The sequence below is a fragment of the Grammomys surdaster genome, unplaced genomic scaffold, assembly GCF_004785775.1.
Source record: "Grammomys surdaster isolate TR1022 unplaced genomic scaffold, NIH_TR_1.0 520, whole genome shotgun sequence".
NCBI classification, from domain to species: domain Eukaryota; kingdom Metazoa; phylum Chordata; class Mammalia; order Rodentia; family Muridae; genus Grammomys; species Grammomys surdaster.
Window position 1 is genome coordinate 314,486 of NW_021604939.1, and position 19,180 is coordinate 333,665.

General features: G+C 35.5%; 1 protein-coding gene across 1 annotated transcript; it reads left to right on the forward strand.

Moving 5' to 3' along the window:
* Positions 1 to 13,589: 13,589 nt before the first annotated feature.
* Positions 13,590 to 14,516, forward strand: LOC114633104 (vomeronasal type-1 receptor 4-like). Its single transcript, XM_028781726.1, has one exon. The coding sequence runs from the start codon at positions 13,590 to 13,592 to the stop codon at positions 14,514 to 14,516; it is 927 nt and encodes a 308-aa protein (XP_028637559.1).
* The last annotated feature ends 4,664 nt before the right edge of the window (positions 14,517 to 19,180 follow it).

Consider the following 19,180-nt stretch of genomic DNA (forward strand, 5'->3'; position numbering starts at 1 on the left):
TATATATATATATATATATATATATATATATATATATATATATATATCAAATTTAACAAAGTTTTATTTCATAGGATAATGGCAAATGCTAATGCTTTTGAGCTTTTAATAAAATTCAGTGTTTTCAGTGTGCTCTGACATGACAGAAAGTTCTCCTACTTGTCAGTTTGATATCAGAAGCACAAGGTGAACTTGATATTCAATATGGCACTAGAAATGTGAATCATTGTACCTGCAGAGGGAAAGTTTATAGGAGGAAGTACAGATGGATTACTAATACTATTACCCTGTACAGAATGTAACATGAAACATTAACATATACTTATAAGTAATAGGAGTTTATGAGTATTAAGTGACTAGTATATTTCCTTTAAAATTTATCATATATTTGCCTTGAAATATACTTTTCTCATGATAGAGTCTCAACAAATGACACTAGTTGTCCTTGATACCACTGTATAGCCAATATTGTCCTCAAAAGTCACAGAGATCTGACTGACTCTGCCTCCCAAATGCTGAAATTATAGGTTTTCAATACATCCTTGATTCTTGATAATTTCTGTGTTATTTCTGTTCAATAAAACAAGTTAATATTGTAAAATCTGAAGAATGTATTTGAAACCTTAAACATAATACATTGAGATATAGCACTAGATATTACTACAAATTTATCTGAGGAATAGAACCACTGGGATATCAAGAAAAAGTGCCTGTGTTCCAAGAACAATAATAAACAATGAGAACAGATATGTTATCACGTTGGGCTTAAAGAATTATTAAACATTGGAGAACAAACCTGTCTGTCATTGCTCAATACTTATTTTCAACTTCCTTTCCATGTTACCTTCCCACATTCAAGAGGGAGAGGCTTCAAATCTGACAGTGAAACAATGACTAATCAATACAGACTCAATTACTACCTGGAACCAGGTAGAGGTGAAGTGTCATTTATGAATTCTTTTCACACCAGAAACATGTTGAAATCCTGCACTTCCCAGGACTGCTTGTTACTTACATTTTCATTCTAATATTTCCTATGGTATGAAACCATGATAAGTTAAATAACGATATAATACTTACAATTAGTATACACAATATGAATCATAAGGTGAGTTATCACATTGAATTTGATCACAATCATTTAGCATCTTCAAGGATGGACTGCATTTTCCTTTTGCTACTGTCAGCCTTCATTGGGGACTTATATTACAGGAAGAAATGACAGGGAGTGGGCCATGGTGAGAAAAACTTTTAACTTTTCCTATCATTTCTTAATAATGGAAATATTCTTTTGCCTTCACTGTCTGTTCCATGGATCTCTTTCTATATCAGTTTCCTTTTAGCACATCCAAGTGCTTACCCAAGCCTGTCTTCTTTGCAGACTCTGCCGCTTAGGCAGAAATACAAAGTACTCACCCGGCTTCTTGCCACTGCAGGATAATAGGTTAATTGTGCACACCTAGAGTCATTAGAAGCCTCTGCATAAGAGAGTGACTCAAACCTGAGATAGAGATCTGTGACTCAGTGACCAGATCTCCCTCCAGAGCTGTAATTTTCATTTCAACTTCCTTGGCAATGACACTGCAGGCTTTGAGATACAGGATCATTTATAAAATTTTCCAGTTGTTAATTAACAACAAGAAAACAAAAAATGCTTCAGAGAAAATTTCTTGTAAATTTATCCAAAGGGATAAGAAGTTTTTAATAGTGTTTTCATGACCCTGAATGCTCACCAGGTCTCTTGAGGAAGATGAAAGAAACTTTGAGCACAGGTTCATGAGAAAGTTTAAGAAGTCTCTGTGATTATTTGGATTCCTGTCTTCACTTGTTTCTCCTAACGCTAATCAACATAGTTTATATTTAGATATACATTCTTTATTATGTAAAATGTTTGTGTCCTTCATACAGGCATATGTGTTTTACGAAAATCTATAAATGATTATTCTCTCATAATTCTGTTTCTCTCTTAACTACCCACCAGAATACCTTCCAAATTTCATGTTTTCTTTAAAACACTCAATCAAAAACTAAATATTGATGCTCATATGTGCCTAGTGCACATATGTGTTAATCACAATAGAATGCCAAAAACGTTTCTCTAATGAGGACTCAGAGAGGTACTAATCTCTGAGTATAGAGGTGAGAATGTAGCAGCGAGTTTATTACTATTTCCAGTTTATTGCTATGTCCTTTTAGCAGAATGATTGTATTAAGGTTTTCCCTGTGTGATGAACCAGCCTGATGTCTCTTATGACAAATCCTCATTTTGTTACAAGATAACATCATTCCAGTTTACCACAAAAATCTTCTCTCTCTTTCCCAGGATATGAATTGTTCCAGATCCTGACTCTGTCTTGACTTCCAGCTTTCCCCAAACCACAAGATTCTGAATCTTAAATTGTTATCTGATTATGTAGTTTGCTTGTCAAGTTTGTACTTTGCATAATTTCTTCTGTAATCCTCTAGTTTATGTTTTTTTCATACAACAAAATTGCAAAAAATTTTTAAAATATATTATTATTTTGAAATTTACTTATAACTACATTAATGTCCCCCTTTTCTTTCTTCCTTTCCAATTAATGTCCCCCTTTTCTTTCTTCCAATGTACACCTCTCCATTTCTCCTAAATTTGCCATTCTATTTAACTTCTGTCACATATGCAGAAACACATATACATACACATTAGATGTCAGGGCTAACAAGTTGGTAGTAGATGACCAACTGACAGGTTCTTGCTTATGCAAGATTATTTCTCCCAATCTCAACATTCATTATTTGTCTCTAATTCTATCTATGATTGTAGCCAAATGATGATTATCCTTTCTATGTTTTTATATTTGTTACGATCATCCTTGTTCAGGTGTTATTTAGGAAGGCCCATTTATGAGAATTCATGTGTGTAGTCTCTCTGACATTCCAGGAGTAGCATTTTCACAGCTAGCCTCCTGTTCCTCTGGCTCTTGCAAGCATCCCAACTTATCTTTCACTATTGAAAATCAATTTTTACATGTATGATGTCCTGGGGACTACCTATACTTATCTGTATGATAGGATAAACATTTAGAGTGTAGTGAGGCATCATGCTGTTTTGGTAATGTGGCAATAGTTGATTCTCCTTTATGATCTATCACTCCAATCATTCTGAGTAGTTACCTAAGGTTTTCGCAGTAAGAATATATTTCTGCCTAAATCAGAAATATTTTTAAATTCGTTTTATGCAGTCCTTATTAACCTGACAGTAAGACTAGACAGAAATGTATTTCGATTTGGATATCACCTATTAACCTGTCCAAAAATAGACAAAAAGAAAAGAGAAAAGTAAGGAAAGGAAAGAAAAAAGAAAAGAGAAGAAAAGAAAAAATGGCTCATGGAAATCTAGTGAAGCCATAAAACATTTGTGACTGATACACATGTAATAGCAAAGTTTTCCTTGGGAGACTGAGTGTGAGTTTTTATAAATGACTGATCATTGTGTTTAGAGGCTACCAACTGAGGCTTCATTATCTTAGATATTTATGACCTGAGACTCCTCACCAACAAAAAATGCTGCTATGGACAAAAGTGTAGTTTCAGTGGCAGCAGTATCAGAGTACACCACTAATTCAATTTGCATTTATGTGTGTCTCTGAAAATGTCCTTTCTTCATTCCTTCACCATCCTTACCATTAATCTAGTACCAAAGCTACATGAGAGAGAAAAAACTGCCAAGTGCAATACTGGCTCCATAGAAGGAATATGAGCCAAAATAAATTTCGCATCAAGTAGTTCATTCTGATTTTTTCATCAAAGGTGTAGGAAAGTAATTATTCCTTACTTATTTATTTAATTTTTTAGTTATTAGTTATTTATATTTACACCATATGAAGACTTCTAGCCTCATTCACAGTTACCTTTGCCTCTAAAGAGTGACCCTTACTACATCCTGTCATTCTGGTGTGTCAACACTCTGAAGAAACCTCTTCCACTGAAGCCTGACAAGGCAGCCCTCTGGTTCATATGTGTCAAGCACCTCTGAGGAGTTCATATATACTCTTTGATTAGTATCTCAGTCTCTGTAAACTCCCAGGGGTCCAGGTTGTTAAACACTGCTGGTCTTCCTGTGGTCAACAATCCGTTTCAGCTCCCCAGTCTGTCCTGTATGTCTTCCATTGAGATCCCCAACCTCTGTCTAAAGCTTGGCTGTAGATACTTGCAACTGTCTCAGTCAGCTGCTTTGTAGATCCTCTCAAAGGATGGACATACTAGGCTCATGTCTGCAAGCATACTATAGTATTAATAATAGTGCTCACCCATGGAATGAATCCCAAGCTGAGACAATCGCTTGTCAGCCATTTCTTCAGTCTAGGCTCCATTTTTATCTATGCATTGCTATTCAACAGCAGCAATGTTGAGTCAAAAATGTTTAAATGCATTTGTATTCCCATCCCTTATCTGTGACTCCTGTCTGACTATGGGAGGGGTCGCTTCAGTTTCCATATCTGTACTGCTGGGCATCTGACCAAAGTTCACCCACATTTATTCCTGGCAATATCTCCCTTCCCAGGTCTCTGAGACTTCCTAAAGATTCTCCTCACCTCCCATCCTTGGCAGCTATGTATTTTCATTCATTTTCTTCACCCTCTGTGTCTCTTATCTGTCTGTTCCTATACTTGATTCTGACCCCCCCCAATTCCATCCTCTCCCCCTCTCCCATTGAAGTCTCTTGCTCTCTCTGCCTTGCATGGCTATTTTGTTTCTCCTTCTCTGTGTGATTTAAACATTCTCACTTGGGGATTACGTTTTTTTAGCCTTCTTGTCATCTGTCGTGTATATCATGGGTATTCTGAGCTTTATGGTTAAAAAAAAAATTATCCACTTATTATTGAGTCCAGTGAGCATGTCTTTTTGAGAATGGGTAACCTTATTAAGGATGATATTTCTAGTTCCATCCACTTGCTTGAAAATTTCAAGATGCCCTTGTTTTTAGAGCAGAATACTATTCCACTGTTTAAATGAACCACATTCTCTTTATCCATTCTTCATGTGAGGGACAGCTGGGTTGCTTCCAGTTTCTGGTTATTTTGAACAAGGCTGAGTGAATAGAGTATAGTACATGTCCTTGCTATAGACAAATTCTACCTTTTTGCCTTGTGTTTTAACTAATGAATATGATGAGATTCATTTATCTGTGTCTGTGAAAACGTCCTGTATTTATTTCTTCACAACCCCAGCCATGAATCTAGAACCCAAGCTGATTAGATTTTAATTTAAATAAGGGCCAACATAAAATTCTCAATAAGTTGTTTTTTCTGGTATTTTGGCTAAAGATATAGAAAAGTAACTAATACATACTTAAGACACTAATAATACTAAGATGTGTAATACTGGTAACTTAAAAAGTGTTCAACATAACTAAGAAACTACAGTAAACACCTTGCTCTGTTTTGTGTTGTCAAAGATAGGTTTTCCTGAAGCAAGAAAAGTCTTGCCTTCCTCTGCTCTACCAGTTATAAAGACCAACACAAGAGCTTGAATGCTATTTTTGAAGTTATACACATAGCTACAAGAAATATGCATGTCACATATTAGATGTCCTCACTATTACACACACACACAAGCACACACACACACAGAGGTATTTGTATCTCATGCTCTCCTCTAATCTCTCTCTCTTCTCTCTCTCTTTATCTCTCTCACACACAGTCATCACTGATATATAACATAAGTATGTTTGATAATTTATAAATACTTGGTGTAATTAACATCACTAACAGTGTTGAGTGGAAATTTTGGGAAATCATTTATGCTAGAATCACTTTAATCAAATTATGTGCAAATAGAGATACTTTGACTTCTTTTCTGATTTGCATTCCTTTCTTTCACTCTCTTGTTTGACTTTGTTAGCTTATGCGTTTCACTTAAATCATTTGTTGAGTAGAAGTTTAGAGACTAGAAAAATCTTGTCTTGTTCCTCATTGTAGTGGAATGCTTTGAGTTTTTTCCCAATTTACCATTAGGTTGGCTTAAGTGTGGTACATGTAATCTTCATTAAGGTCAATTATAATCCCTTTATTCTTTTCATATCCATGAGTTTTATGATATATTGTTGACAGCAATTATTAAAACCTTTTCCTGTATCCAATGATAGTGTTGTAGTTTCAGTTTTTGTGTCCATACACATGATGAAACTATATTTATTTGTGAGAATATGGTGAATTCTCTCTGTATATCTGGGATGAGGAAGCCTAATTATGGTGAGTAATTTTTAAAGTTAAAATCATTTTGATGTGAAGAACTTAAAAATAATAACATGACACTGTGAGTCTAAAGGAGCAATTCAGAACCTTGGGCAACTCCAATCTCAGTGAATGTCTATAGTGTTAGAGTCACCATGTTAAATCAATATGATTTGTTCTATACACAACAAAAAGGGAAATAGATATTTTATGAGAGAGCATATATATATGAGAGAGAGGGACAGAGAGAGAAAGACATTGAGACAGAGAGAGAGAGAGAGAGAGAGAGAGAGAGAGAGAGAGAGAGATAGTGAGGAAGAGAGAGAGAAAAATGGGTATAGAAAAATATAGATAGAGATATATAGATCATCTTTAATCTATTTTATGCCACAATTGTCCAATTACCCCAATTTAGACATTCCTCACTACACAATTTTGCCTTTATTTCCTTTCTTACTCTTATAGTTCTCCTATACAGGTGTTGATATGTATATGTGCATACATTATAGGAAGGATCTGTATGTGGGCATGAACATTCAAGTTTTCTATTTTTTTCTAAGTTTGAGTGACATTTCATAATATGATACATTCTTTAATGACATCATTTCCCTGCAGACTTTGTGATTGCATTTTCATTAAAGCTGAATACAATTCTATTTTGTATATGAGCCAACTTTAATTTTTTGTTATTTGTTTATGAATCTATATATAGACTCTATGCCCTGCCCATAGTAAATAAAATAGCACTAAACAGATATTTGTAAATATCTTTGTGGCACAATATGATATTCATTTTGTATATGCTCATTAATGGAACACATGGTTCAAACATTAGTTCTATTTTTATTTATGTGAGTGTGGTAAAAAAAAGGGGACACAGTGGTGGTGGAGGCCTGGAGAGACTTCCATGCTGTGGTGGGTCCCACATACACAAGGAGGTCTAAGGTTCCAGTGGCCTGGAGGCTTTGGTGGTGATAGGTCCAATGACACGAGGAAGTCCTTGGTTCCAAAATGGTTTATGTCATGGTGGATGGTAGATGAATCTGGTTGTACCCTGTAAAACTCAGGGCAGTCCTGAGTTATATAAGAAGGGAGAAAGGGGAAGGATCTGGGGAGGATCTGGGGAAGAATGCTTAATTTGCCCCACCCTCTTGCCTTCATTAGTATGTAAATCCCTAGGGCCTGAGGCCTATAGTCACACCCTCTACCTGTGCAATTTGGGAGGGGTTGTAATGGCCTACGTGACAATAATGTAGTTCTATGGAGACTAGACTGCTTTTCAGGACCTTGGGTTCTGGGGGCACGATGAAGTCCTGCCAGTTCTCATGTAGAGTCTCGGAGTTCTAGGCACATGCCCAGCCATGAACCAGAATACCCTTACACAGTCCCACATGTGAGTACCCCAGATATAGATTTCTATAATGAATGCATTAATTGACACCCTCAGCAGATGTGAATAAGATTTCCTCTTTCTCTCATCCTCTTGTTCATTTCTTGTCAACTAATTTGATAATAGCACTTTGAAAAGTAGTATCAAAACATAAACTTAATTGTCAGTGTCATGATGAGGAGGGTATTCAATACTTTTTAAAAGTTATTGTCTATATACATTTTGTTAGAAAATCAACTAAGTTCATTAACTAATTGACAGTTACTTTTAGTTGTTTTTTTTTTCCTGCAGTGCTTTGTAAACTCGGGGTATTTGCCCCAAGTCGTAACTATAATTGATTTAGACATTTTTCAAATTTGAGGATTCTCTGTACTATATGCTGACAGTCTACTGTACAGAAACTTCTATTTTATATAGTATAATTTATTCATGTCTAAGTCTAAATTCAGGTTTTGTTCTTTAGAAATTCTGTTTAGAAAGATAAACAAAGAATTCTCAATAGAGGAATGTGGAATAGATGAGAAGTACTTAAATGTTCCTCATTCTTAATTGTCAGGGAAATGCAAATGAAAATAATCCTGAGATTCTACCTTACACCAATAAGAATGGATAAGATAAAATCTCTGGGCATCAGTGAGAGAGGAGGCCCTTGGTCCCATGAAGGCTGGATGCATCAGTGTGGGAAAATGTGAGGGCGGAGAGGAGGGAGTGGGTAACTGGGGGCACAACCTCATAGAAGCAGTAGGAGGGGGTTGCAATAGGGAGTTTCTGGGGGAGAAATAGGTAAAGGTGAAAATATCTGAAATGTAAATAAAAGATATCCAATAAAAACCTTATGCAACAGTACATGCTGGTAAAGATGTAGAGAAGTAAGAACATTCTCCTACATTGCTGGTGGGATTACAAACAGTACTAATACTCTGGAAATCAATCTGGAGGTTCTTCAGAAAATTGTAAATAGATTTACCTGAAGACCCAGCTGTACCACTCTTGGGAATATACACAAAAGCATTCCAATACAAACAATGAGGAACAGGACAAGATTTTCTAGTCTCTTGTATGTGTGGTTTAAGATATATATATATATATATATATATATATATATATCTTAAACATAGATACATACACATTCACACATATATATGTATACATATATATACATATATACATTCACATATATTTCCATACATACATATATAGAGACACACATATACTTATTATATATGAATACATATACACATAAACATACACACATATGTGTATACATATACTTATATTTATTTGGAGTCCAGAGAATCCTCAGAATTGGAGAACATCAAAATCAAAAATAATTCAGGCTCAGGAATAATATCCAGATTTTACAAAATAAGCAAAAGCAAAAACCAATGAAATAAAATTGCCAATTAGTTAGTGAACTGAACAGATTTTCTAACAAAAAGTGTAAATATCCATTAACTTTTTGAAACTATTGAACACAATCCTCATCATGAAACTTAAAATTAATATTGCTTTATGATACTATTTTAAACCTGTCAAAGCGCTATTATCAAAATAGTTGATGCAAAACGTTGGGGAGGATGGAGAAAATACAAATTATTATTTACTGCTGCTGAGGGTGCAAATTAATGCATTCCTTATGGAAATCACTGTCTGTGGTACTCACAAAGTAAAAACAGAACTACTGTATGAGCCATGTATTCCATTCCTTAGCATATGCAAAATGACCTTCATATCTTGCCACAGGAATATTTACAAATCTCTGTTTAAGGCTCTCTATTCACTATACCAAGGACATAGAACCCATCTAAATATCCATAAACAAATGAGCTAAGAATTAAAATTGGCTCCTATACAAAATGGAATGATATTTAAATTTGATGAAAATAAAAACACAAAGTTTTCAGGGAAACAATGTATTTAAAGAATGTATGTTTTGAAATGTTACCCAAACATAATAAAAATAAAAAACCTGAATGTTCCTGCTCATATGTAGATTCTAACTATACAGAACACATGTTTGCACATGAGAAAAGCTATGAATATAGGTATACTATAAGAGTCAGAAAGAAAATAAAGACAAAATCAGGTAATCAGTAAGGACTAAATTTAGGTAACAGGACAATTGTGGCATATAACAAGATAGGAACATCTTGTGGTTTGGGGAAGCCTGGAGGCAAGAGGGAGCCAGGGTATGGAACAAGTCATAATGTAGGAAACAGAGAAATGATTTTTATAGTAAACAGAAATGAAACTATCTTGTAACAAGATGATTACTGATCATAAGAGGCATAAGGTTGGTTTATCGCCCAGGGAAAACGTTAATACACTTATTCTGCTAAAAAGGTAAAGTAACATAATGGAAATAGTAATAAACTGGTCTCTCCACTCTTACTTTGTACCAGAGATAAGTACCTCTCTCAGTCCTCATTAGAGAAACTTTTTTGTCATTCTATTGTGATTAACACAAAGGTCAATATTTATTCAATGTGCTGAGATTCAGAGAGACTCTAAAATGTCCAGAAACAATACGAGAGTATCTATATCAAAACCCTTCCTTCAGATCCTTGGGTTCATCATGGAAGAAGAGGCATAAAGAAGATTAGGTACTTTCTGGCGGTAGATGATTCCTAGTAAACACGTTTTCTCCAGGCAAACCATAGGTCTTGCACAGGTGAAGTCTTTTGTTATGAGACTATGCACAAGATCAACCTAGAAAAATCCCAGCTGAGTGAAGAAGGTGAAGAAGTCCCACTATTAGATGAAAGCCAATGGCCACAAACAGCTTCTAAGGGAGGAAGTAGCAGACTTCTTTCAGATTTCAAACTTTTAGAGCCTACTCATGCCTCTGCCCTAGAAACATATGAGTGTCACTATTTAGTTTTTGCTTGTTTTAAAGAATACATGAATTTGGAGAGAATTGGTATGGATAGTTGAGAAAAGAACAGAATTAGAAGGGAATAAACATTTATAGACTTGAGTAAAACACATATGTCTGTATGAACCACTCAAACACTTTAAGTAAAAAAGAATGGAATCTAAAAATAAACTATATTGATTAGTGTTGGAAGAAAGCAGTGAAGACAGGAATCCAAAGAGTTACAGACACTTCTTGAACTTTCTCATGAGTTTACACTCAAATATTTTTGCACCTTCCTTAAGAGACCTGAGAAGCATTCAGGGATCATGAAAATGCTATTAACAACATCATATCCCTTTGGATAAATTTACAAGAAACTTTCTCTAAAGCATTTATGTTGATTAACAACTGGAAAATTAAAAAGATGATTCCATCTCCCAAAGCCTGTGATGTCACTGACAATGAAAATGAAATGAAAAATTCAACTCTGGAGGGAGATCTAGTCACAGAGTCACAGACCTCAGGTTTAAGCAACTTTCTTATATTGCTGCTTATTAGTGACTCTGGGTGTGCTCGATGAACCTACTTTCCTGCAGTGGCAAGAAGCTAAGTGAGTACTTTGAATTTCACCATGAGTGGCAGAGTCGGCAAAGAAGACAGGCTCAGGTAAGCACTCAGGTGTGGTAAGAGGAAACTGCTGTAGAATCAGAGCCACAGAACAGACAGTGAAGGCACAACAGTAATTCAATAATTAAGAAATAATTGAAAAAGTTCCAAGTTTCTTTCACCATGGCCAACTGCTCGTCATTTTTTACTGTAATATAAGTCACCAAATAAGGTTGACAGTAGATAACACAAGAAAAATGCAGTCCATCTGTGAAGGTGGTAAATGATTGTGTTAAAAGGTCAATGTGATAATTTAATTTACTGTGCATGTTGTATAGACTAATTGTAAGTATTATGTTATCATTTAATTTATCTCGGCTTATTCCCATAGGAAATATGACAATGGAAATGTAAGTAGCAAGCAGTCTTGGGAAGTGCAGGATGTGAATATGTTTCCAGTGTGGAAAGAATCCATATGTGACACTGCACCTATACTCTGTTTACAGGCAGTAACTGCATTTATATTGAATGGTCATTGGTATATTGTATGGTTTGAAACATCTCCCTCTTGAATGTGGGAAGGTAACATAGAAAGGAAGATGAAGTTTGAGTATTGAGCAATGAAAGTCAGGATCAAATGTATTTTGGTTTATTTTCCTATTTTAATCATACCCTACCCACAACCTAATAGCACATCTTACTGTTTATTGTTGTTTTTCATGGAACACAGGCTACCTATCATGATATCTGAGGGTTCTATCCTGCAGACAGTTTTGTATTAATACCTAGTGCTACATCTCAATGGGCAATGTTTATGGCATCAGTTACATTCTCCAGATTGTACAATATGAATTTGTACACATGTCCTCTATTTGAGTGCATCATTAGGTCATTATGATAGTCATCAATATAGAAATTATCAAGTAAGCAAGGTGTGTATTGAAAATCTTTAATCCCAGCATTTGGGAGGGAGAGACAAGACAGATTTCTGTAATTTCTGAGACCACCATTGTCTTCAGTGTGATTTTAAGGGCAGCTAGAGGTATACAGTGAGAGTCCATCATGAAAAAATACATATAAAAAGCAAATACATGCTGAATTGTAAAGGAAATACATTAGTAACTTCAGTTTCACCACCTCCTATTACTTGTAAATATATGTTAGTGTTTCATGTTGCATTTTGTACGGGGTAATATTATTAGTAATTCATCTGTACTTCCTTTTACAGCATTTACCTCTATAATAACAAAAATCCATATTTCTACTAGCATATGAAATATCAAGTCTACCTTGTGCTTTTGAAATCCAATTGAGAAATGGAAGTTTTCCTCATGTTAGACACACTGAGAACACTGAATTTTATTAAAAGCTCAAAAGCAATAACATTTGCCATTATCCTATGAAATAAACTGTTACATTCAATTAAAATTTATTTTCATAATGTTTTATGTATCTATTTTTGTTTTCTGTGAATGCACTCTTTCCCTGCATTTATATGTGCGTTATGAGAATGCTGTTCTTGCAGAGGACAGTAGACCATGGTAGAACTGATGAATTTAGAGTTACAAGTAGTTGGGATCCACCACGGGAGTTTTACGATCTAAATCCAGCTCCTCTACAATAGCAGCAAGTGTCACTTAACATCTGTCTATTGCCCCTAAACTAAAACTTTTTTTTTTTGCAGCAAAAGGTATACAATAAAATACAAAGTGAACAAAATGTCAAGTGATGAATACAAAGTTTATGGAGGGCAGGGCTATGTTGGAAGCATATCTCATGGTTCTGTGAGGATAGACTGAGGTGACAATATTTTGCCACAGTAGCCATGTTCAAGACTGTCAAGTATCCTATATGTCTCTAAGCACATTTGTATAGAAAATCATACTTCCCTTTATGTTCCTAAGTTTATGTCTTGCCTGTGGAAATAATGCAAATGTCAAGATACTACAGTTATAAACATCAAAGAAAATATCAACCTGAAAGGATATCGACTTATACATTGTCACTGCTATTTGCTAATTGTACACTTAACTAAAAAAACATATTTCCCATTTTACACTTACATATTTTCTAATGTTTTAAGAAAGTAAATATATAAAAGTAACAATATTAAATTTTAGTGGATGTGATCAGTGTGAACACTGTACCCTTGTGTTGAGAATTCTATGGCTGAGGAGACAAATGTCCAGATTAGACCCAATGATCTCACAGAAGGTGTCTTCTGTGAGACATGAAGACACATGAAGACATGAAGGTGTCTTCCAAATCACAGGTGTGCCCTGAAACTTTCAGTCATCTTACAATAATGTATTGTATGTAAGTATGTATTGTGAGTCAAAATTTCTACTGACAGAAACTTCAAGAAAGTATTGTTACAGTATATAGATTACATAGACTAAAGTCTATGCTGATATTCTATTCCTGCTAATTAATGAACACTTTGAATTAACCTTCCAGTAAATGCTTCAGATTATAATATTCACCAGAAAAAAATGAGTCTGGCCATAATCTAATGTGAATCATGCCCAGTCACAGAATAGAATTCTTGAGAATGTCAATTAAAATACTTTTCTTATTACAAATTACAACTGGAATTCTTGGAAATGTCTCTCTTTTTTTCTTCTATCTTGTCTACTATACAGAACATATATTAAAGCCCACAGGTTTGATTCTCATGCATCTAATGGCATCCAATGCCTTGATAGTTCTCTCTACAGGAGTTCCCTACACAATGGCAGCTTTTGGGATGAAGCAGTTTTTAAATGATTTTGGATGCACATTCATATTGTACATTCAAAGAGTAGGCCGGAGTGTGTCCATTAGCACCACTTGTTTCTTGAGTGTCTTTCAGGCCATCATCATCAGTCACATGGAATCCCGTTGTAAAGATCAAAAGGTAAAAGCTGAAAAGTACATTGGCAGCATTATTTCCCTTCTTTGGGTCTTGTCCATGATTATACATTTTATTTTCTTGGTGTACGTACTTGCCAAAGGGAATAGCAAAAACACAACAAGACACCGAGATTATGAGTACTGTTCCACTAGAGGACATCATGACATCAATGACTCACTCTATGCAGCATTGGTAGTGTGCCCTGAAATCTTCTTTTCTGTGCTCATTGCCTGGTCTAGTGGTTCCATGATTGTGATTCTGTACAGACACAACCAGAGGATTCAACATATCCACAGCAGTCATGTTTCCAGGAGAAACTCTCCAGAATCCAGAGCCACCAAGAACATTTTGGTCCTGTTGTCTACCTTTCTGGCATTTTATACTGTCTCTTCTGTCCTACGAGGCTGTATAGCTCTTTTGTATGACCACAGTTGGTGGATGCTGACCATCACTCGCCTCACGTCTCTGTGTTTTCCATCCTTCGCACCATTTGTTCTTATGAGTCATCACTCTCTTATATCCAGACTTAGTTTGTTATGTTATAAAATCTCCTAATCTTATGTAAGTATTTGATTCATATATTTTATTTGGTTTCATGGTGTTAATAATACTCTTCATCAAAAGGTCAATTCAGGAATTAAATTTCATTACCTTGACTTTGTGAAGTTAGTGAAAATGTGTATGAGAATTTGTTTGCTAGTTGATTCAACATTCTACATGAACTGATTATATTATGAGGCTCATTGCACTCTTGCGATTCTTCCCTTTGCTCATATGATGTGCAAATGAGCCAGAGGGAAAAAGCTATTAGTAAAACTGACCTCCATGTCAGGTCTTTCTGTCAGGTCTGCTTGGCCACTAAGGATTTCACAGAAACCCTGTGGGTCTGACATTCTGACAGGAAGGAAAATTGAAATGATGGCTGGCCATGAACTTGTTCTTCGTGAGGCCTTACACCTATCATAGTTGCTGTAGCCTGCACCAGGCCTATAAAAACAGAATTATAACTTTTTCCCTTACAGAAATCAATTTCAAATTGAGTGATGGTTTTTACGTGATTTTGAACTTTGTTTGCTAATATATTATTGAGAGATTTTTCATCATCAGGGATATTTGATAATAAATTACCTGCGGTGTTGTTCTGTCATTGTCTGGTTTAACATCACAGGAATGCTAGTTTCCTCAAAAGAGGTTAGAATAATTAATATAGCCACCATGAAAATAAGTTTTGTGGTCTCCCAGAATGTTAAAACTGTAACTACTATTTGACCCAGCTGTTCTTCTGGGTCTATACTCAGAAAATCCCATAACATACCATAGAAATATGTTCCTATCAGTGGTCTGTTTACTGAAGCAATAAGACAGAGCCCTCCCACATATCAATAAATAGACAAATCAAATATTAAATATTTCCTATATAAAGAGGACTATTATTCTACCAGTGTGAAGGAATCACAATACGAAGGAAAAAATGATTTATTGATTGACTGATTGATTGATTGATTGACTGATAGAATGGTTAATTGAATGATTGACTGGTAACGGATAAAATCAAGCCATGTCACCCAATCTCAGAATGAAAAAGATCACATGTTCTCCTTCATGCTGCTCCTAACCTATAATATACTATAATACATATGTAAAAGAATATAAGTGTAAATTCACTTATAACATTTGTAAAGTAGACCTAGAAATGTAATATTAGCTGATAGGCTGGGAGAGTGTCCAGAATTTATAGAAGAGGATCTACAACAGTTATATTTCTCTATTCAATGTTGTCAATTTAATTTTGTTTCTTGTGGAGAGGGATATAAAAATGTAATTGCTACCAAGAGTGTGGAACATTAAAGCTTTATGGCTATTGTAACTTTCTAGAGTTCACTGAAATGTACAAAAGTTTGTCTTAAGCAACTATTCATTTACTGGTTAATTTATTGTGGTTTTTAATGGTATTATTTATGTGTTCATTATAATTAAGTGAGTAAATTTTGAAATAAAATACCAGCACATTTTTTAAAAGATACAGAGACTGTACCATATATAGCCATCAATAAATGTAATGTATCACAGAAATGGACTCAATGGCAGAAATCATATGGTTATCATGTTAGATGCCAGGAAATCTTTTTCTCCTAATATTTTATTGACAACATTTTATTCTCATAAATATATCATGACTATAACTTTCTGTGACCCAGTTTCTCCCCACTCTGAGGATCTACTCTCTTTCTGTCATTACAAAACAACATGACATCAAAACATAACAAACACATTACAGAAAGGAAAAACAAAAACCATCACACTGAAGTCAGACCATTACTGATCACCATCAGCTGTGTTTAATGTTCAACAGTGTCAACAACATTTTAAAAATAATACCATACTTGGGAGCAAACAGTAGCACACAACTTTTCTAAAGATTTATTCTATTAAAGCCACATCCATAAAGTAACCACATTTGGGGAAGGACATAGAAAATGAGGATGGAAGAAAATGTGAACAAAACCTTGAAGGAAATGGAAGATGACACCACCTCACTTGCTATGAGTTAGTGAATAGTGCCCCCTTCCCAAAATGACAAAGGATCTAGTGTCCAAGTGTTTGTATTGGGATGATAGGTCAATAGAAAATTTCTCAACTTGAGCAGCACCACATGTGCAGCAATATACAGAGAACATATTTTAATAGTTAAAATGTTAAAGAAAATCTCACAATGATCACAAATATTAATAATATAAATAATCAGTAGATATTTTATCTAAAATTAAAACATAACTGGTAGGACAGTTATACTACTACTCAGAATATATCTATGGTCTTATGATAAGGCAAAGGGTCCTCTATTTTTATGAGTTGAAACCATCTTTGGTTTAACCTGAAACTGACATCCTCCCAGGCTTACTCTGAGTTTTAATCCTCTTCATGAAAATTCCTATTAAAAATTACCCAGTTAAGTTCTAAAAACTTGTGTGAAAATGTGTTCTTTTGAACTGCTTCTGTCCTTTATCTCATTTCTCCCTGCAGCTGTCAACCAGCATGGGAATATTTTAGGCTTCTTTGCCTTTTTTTCACCTAAAGTTTTAGTGGACTTTTTGAAAATTGTCTGTCATGAATCCCTCTCACATTCATTTCCTAGTCTTGTCAGTGCCACCAAACCATGCTAGCCATTGCTCAGCAGTCAAGCATATCAGGCAGCAGAAGAAGTGGGTCCATGCTAGGGGTCAATTAGTACATCCTTGGACCAGACCTATTTCATGTTGACTTATTTTCTAGAGATCATCATTCCTCATCATATCTCCCTGGTGCCAGTGAAGGCAAACCCATGACTCACTGTACAAGCTTTTGCACTTGAGATCTGCTGGCTAAGAAGATACAATAAGGGTTTAGATTCATCATTCTCAGTTGCATTCAGCTCCCTTGCAGTCATCTGTTCTCTGGCATCTTTGCATTTAAAGCTCCTTGTAAAATGAATTCTATACAGCTCTCTTCAGGCTTCATGTCCTCTGTATGTACATAATTTCATGATTCACCATTTGATACTGCCTAATCAGTTTGAATACTTTCCCTAGAGAAAATTATATTCTCCTCCTCTCAGCAATCTTTCTGTGAGGTAGGTCTAACACTCAGAACAAAATGTGGCTTTACAGAAGATCGCTGGCACATCAAGAGACATCTTGACTCTTAGGAGCCCTGGCATTAGCAGGCTCACAAATGAGACACCTTCCCGTTTCAATACTTGGCCTACCTGGGACCCCAATGGGGCCCAGTGGATGCAGGACCTATCTGCAGTGATGCAACGTTCTCCTAGCCTCCAACACTGCCCTGGGAATATTTAGCACTCCAGAACACCTCCCACACCAAGAGACAGCTTGACTCCCAAGAGGTCCATCACAACTAGGCTCACAGGCTCACACATCAATATCTCCAGACCCCCTCCTACACCCAGAGACTCAAGGTACATCATAGGTGGGCTCACGGGAGAGACACACCTCAGTCAGAGATCACAAGGCCAGTTAACACCATAGATAAGCAAATGACAAGAAGGAAGCTGAAGAACATAAGCAACAGTAACAAATGTCCATTGACACCAACAGAACCATGTTTGCCCACCACAACAAGCCCTGGAGACCCTAATACACCTTCAAAGCAAGATTCCAACCTAAAATCCCATCTCATGTAGATGGTAGAGGACCTTATGGAGGGCATAAATAAACGTTTTAAATAAATACAGGAGAACACAGGAAAACAGGTAGAAGCCCTTAAAGAAGAAATTGATAAATACCTTGAATAAATACAGAAAAACACAATCAAACAGGTGAAGATCTTGAACAAATCTATACAGGATACAAAAATGGAAATTGAAACAATAAAGAAATTACAAAGGGAGGCTTGTGAGGTGATGGAAATCCCAAGAAAGAGATTAAGAGTTACAGATGCAAGCAACACCAGCAAAATACAAGAGATAGAAGAGAGAAGCCCAGACATAGAGGAAACCATAGAAGATATTGACACAACAGTCAATCTGCAAAGTAGAAAAAGCTCTTAACTCAAAACATTCAAGAAATCCAAAACACAGTGGAAAGAACAAACCTAAGAATAGTAGAAATAAAAGAGAGTGAAGATGTCCATTTCAAACTGCCAGAAAACTCCTTCAACACAATCATAGAAGGAAAAACCATTAACCCAAAGAAGAGATCGCCATAAATGAAAAAGAAGCATACAGAACACAAAGTACATTGGAAAAGAAAATAAATTCCTCCCATCACATTATATGCAAAACAATAAATACACAGAACAAAGAAAGAATACTAAAAGTGGCAAGGAAAAAGGGCCAAGAAACATATTAAGGCAGACCTATCAGAATTACACTAGATTCCACAATGGAGACTCTGAAAGCAGGATTTGGACAGATAACATACAGATCTTAAGAGAACACAAATGCTAGCCAAAGCCACTATACCCTGTGAAACTCTCGAGTACTATAGGTGGAAAAACCTACATGTACCATGACAAAACCAAATTTACACAATATCACTCAGCTAGTCTAGCCCTATAGAGGATTCTAGAAAGAAAAAAATTAATACAAGGAGGAAAACTATACCCAAGAGAAACCAAAAAATTATTCAACTTACCTCAAACCCAAGAGAACCACACAAACATGCTAACACCTCAAACAACATAAATAAGAGGAGCCAACAATCATTCCCTTTTAATATCTC